Source organism: Rhamphochromis longiceps, linkage group LG6 (assembly GCF_057381845.1).
Source record: "Rhamphochromis longiceps isolate RC_006_pf linkage group LG6, R_longiceps_female_GT1.1, whole genome shotgun sequence".
NCBI lineage: Eukaryota > Metazoa > Chordata > Actinopteri > Cichliformes > Cichlidae > Rhamphochromis > Rhamphochromis longiceps.
The window spans coordinates 29,609,160-29,612,436 of NC_140562.1; the positions used below are offsets into that span (position 1 = coordinate 29,609,160).

Below are 3,277 nucleotides of genomic sequence, written 5' to 3' on the forward strand. Positions count from 1 at the left end.
TGTTAACATCATCATGCGGACTGATGGCAAATGCGCTATTGCATAATGACATTTAGGGAAATACAGCCATGATTAGTTATAGATTACTCAGACTTTGACATTTCACAAACAACCCTCTTCACTATGAGGAATTTGTTCATTGTCGTGTGAGTCTCCCAAGCTCTCCACCTTCTCTATATGTCTACGTATAGAGGGAAAAAAAGAAAAAGAAAACAAGTGCCTGATTAAAAGTGGCCCCTAATTCTTCACAGTTAAGACCTGGGCAAATATTTGTCCCATCAATCTCGGAAAATATAGCCATCAACGCAAGATGTTAATCACATGCTAATGGAATCCAAGGGACTCAATGCACCCCCGTAGTGCAATGAACGCTTTCACTTTTTCAGAAAGCCCACGTGAATGCAAATGGCCATCTAAGCAGCCATTTTGACAACATGCCAAGGCGACGTAAAGAGCCCCCTTCTTTATGCTCCTCTGGGAATGTATGTAGGGATGTGTGGGATGAGTTCACTTTACCAGGCCCAGGTGCCAGGATATAAATGAATAATAGGTTTTATGGGCTCTAACGGGGGGGGGGAAAAGCACATACACACATAATCACACATGCCCTCTTGCTCAAGTGCATCTGTGGTGAAGGATGTTCAAATTCCCACAGCTAGCTTGAAAAGAGATTGGGCATGAGAATAGGTGGTGCCTATACATAATTCAGGGGTCCATGCTGAAACAATTATGTTTGCTTACCGCTAAGTACTTGTGCTCAATAGCCTGCTTGCTGTCTAGTTCGGTGCTTTCAGATGTAAGTGCTATGTGCTAAAAGTCGATGGAACACGGCTTTTTAATAAAATATAGAAGCTGACACTTGAATGCTTGAATACAAGAGTGGGAGGGAAAAAAAACAACAAATGCTCTTCATGTTTTTTACTTGAGCTTTGCAGGCAAACTAAATTGCTCTTGTAAATCCAACAGTGTTGGCAGAAAACTAATTAGCAATGCCAGGAAAAAAAGGAATGCGGACAAAGAGGACATTTTAATGACAATATCACAGATCACAATATTTCAGTTTAGATTAATCTAAACACACTTTTAATCATAAGTCCAGTGTGGACCGTTTCTTTTGTTGCGACAGAAAAATGCGTGACCGAAGCTCAGGTCACTTTGTCAACAAGCGATGGTGGGAGAAGCCACCAGAACGTTTACCTTCTGAATAATACATTCAGACTCACAAATACAGATACACATACGATTACACATACAAATATTTGTTCCAGCTATTAAAATAATCACTTTATCGTTTATGAAAAATAGTGGCTCACTTTGGCTGTGATTTGATTCAAATTAAAAACTTGTCTCCTACTTGAATTTCTATGTGATTTGCAACACAGGATTGCATTCAGACAGCACAAAATGTCATGAAGCCTTGTTGCAGCAGCTTTTACAGTGTTACACGTGCCTGGAACCTGCAGCCATGGCGCTCTTTTCTTCACGGCCTGTCTCACACTTGCACTCTTCCACCACCATCACTCGCTTCTCCCGGACGTCGGCTCCACAGCGCAGAGGCACAGTAACAGTCTGAGCTTTTGATGGTGCACAGCGGGAGCAGGGGGCCCGCCGGTGGAAGGCTCCTGTCTCAGGACTCAGTCCTTCAAACTCTCCTTCAGACGGGACAAAGAGGGAGCTGCATTGGCCGAAACACAGCTTGTTGTGTACTGTCACTGTTTCGCATCCATCTGCTGTCACATGCTGGGAAGATGACAGCGAGGGTCAGGTTTAGGGTAAACACAGCAGCTATAGACATAAATGTTTCCTTTACCTCTGAGAAAGTAAAAATCAGCGCTTCAACACCACAGCTAATGCAGACTGTAATAATCTTTTTTTTAAAAAAAATCAACACTAATGTGACTAACAGTGAGAAATTTCCAATATTCTGTGTAGTCGTGTAAGAAGTCAGTTAACCTGACGCTGATTTGCATGTGCATATTAATGGGCAAAGAACTGAAAACGTATGATTCTTTGGCTCTTACCTGAGTGAAAGGTACTGCAGTGCATGTCTGCTTCATGTCCTTCAGGTTCACTGGCAAAGACATCTTGCCGCCTTTATCTATGACTTTCTGCCACATTTGCAGGCCCTGCTTCTTCTTTAGCTCTAACTCAGTGGGGTTTTTAGGGCGCAGGTTGTGTAGTGGATTTACAGGAGCCTTGTTGCCCAGAGCCTGACCTGGACGACCGCGAGACAAGAAGGAAGGGAAGGGCAGTCTGGTACTGTGGGAAGGGGCTCTTCTGGGGGTCAGTCCTCTTCTGAAGAATCCAGACTGGGTCAGGGTATGATGGTCCAGCTGCACAACCTTGACAATCCCCCGGACAGGTTCCTCTGGTCCGCTGCCAGATGACTCAAAATCAACCCTGGATCCTTTCACATACGAGCTGTAAGGAAGTGTAAGAGCCGCCGCTGTCCAACTTGACAAAAAGATAAAGGCGATGAGGAGAGCCATACTCTGAGGAAAAGTTGGATAACTGGCAGAAATGACTTGAAACACTGAAATTATTTTAAAATTTACCACTATTGACTTTAAAACATTTAATTAAAAAAGAAATCTTTGTCTGGTAGTTTGTGGTCCAAGGTTCCAAATGGCAACCTTGCTGTCAGTGCTTTGCCAGTATGGCGGAGGGAGTCTTTTTATGTAGGTGGCTGCCAATTCTCACCTGCGTTTAATGCAAAGAAGGTGTCACAATTCCCACACCAGACCAGACATCACACCCAGCTTAAAAGTCCAGGTCGTGGATGGTTGCCAGACTGAGAGGATTTTAGTTTCAAAGCAAGTGTGGAAAAGACGGTCATAAAAACATAACATTTGAAAGGTGAGCTTGATCTCGGAGTTCAAACTAATCCGATCTGGGCTGATTCCACAAACACTAATTATGCTGCGACTTTTATTTAGAATGCTTTTAATTAAAAAATAAGAGAGAATATTTACAACAACAACAAAAGAACATCAACAGATATAGAAGTTTTTTCAACAGTTGAATGGAAAGACCTTCAGTCTCCTTCAGCATAGAGGAAGTATGAACACCATTCTTGTAAAACATGGTCTAATGTTTGCTATTTGCTGCCTAACAGCACCAAATATCCCATAGGTATTCATCTGGTTATAGAAAAACATATAAGATATCAATATCTTTTAAATAAAAGTCTTTTCTTGTCCTAGCACACAACCGCATATAATTTTTTATTGGCAGAAATGACTGCAGTGCTGATAAGAAAGAATTATAAATAAATAAA

At 42.0% G+C, this 3,277-nt stretch overlaps 1 protein-coding gene across 1 annotated transcript; it reads right to left on the reverse strand.

The window, feature by feature from the left end:
* Positions 1 to 934: 934 nt before the first annotated feature.
* Positions 935 to 2,659, reverse strand: dand5 (DAN domain family, member 5). Its single transcript, XM_085408625.1, has 2 exons — positions 2,022 to 2,659; positions 935 to 1,740 (listed from the first exon to the last, which is right to left on the reverse strand). The coding sequence occupies exons 1-2, from the start codon at positions 2,487 to 2,489 to the stop codon at positions 1,441 to 1,443; spliced, it is 768 nt and encodes a 255-aa protein (XP_085264751.1). The 5' UTR covers positions 2,490 to 2,659; the 3' UTR covers positions 935 to 1,440.
* Between the last annotated feature and the right edge of the window lie 618 nt (positions 2,660 to 3,277).

What these genes read in the sequence shown, in the direction of transcription:
- dand5 (XM_085408625.1), bottom strand. Translation starts at nt 2,489, where the DNA reads ATGGCTCTCCTCATCGCCTTTATCTTTTTGTCAAGTTGGACAGCGGCG. An exon ending in CTGCAGTACCTTTCACTCAG is followed by an intron (nt 1,741 to 2,021) that starts GTAAGAGCCAAA and finishes TCATCTTCCCAG; the next exon opens with CATGTGACAGCAGATGGATG.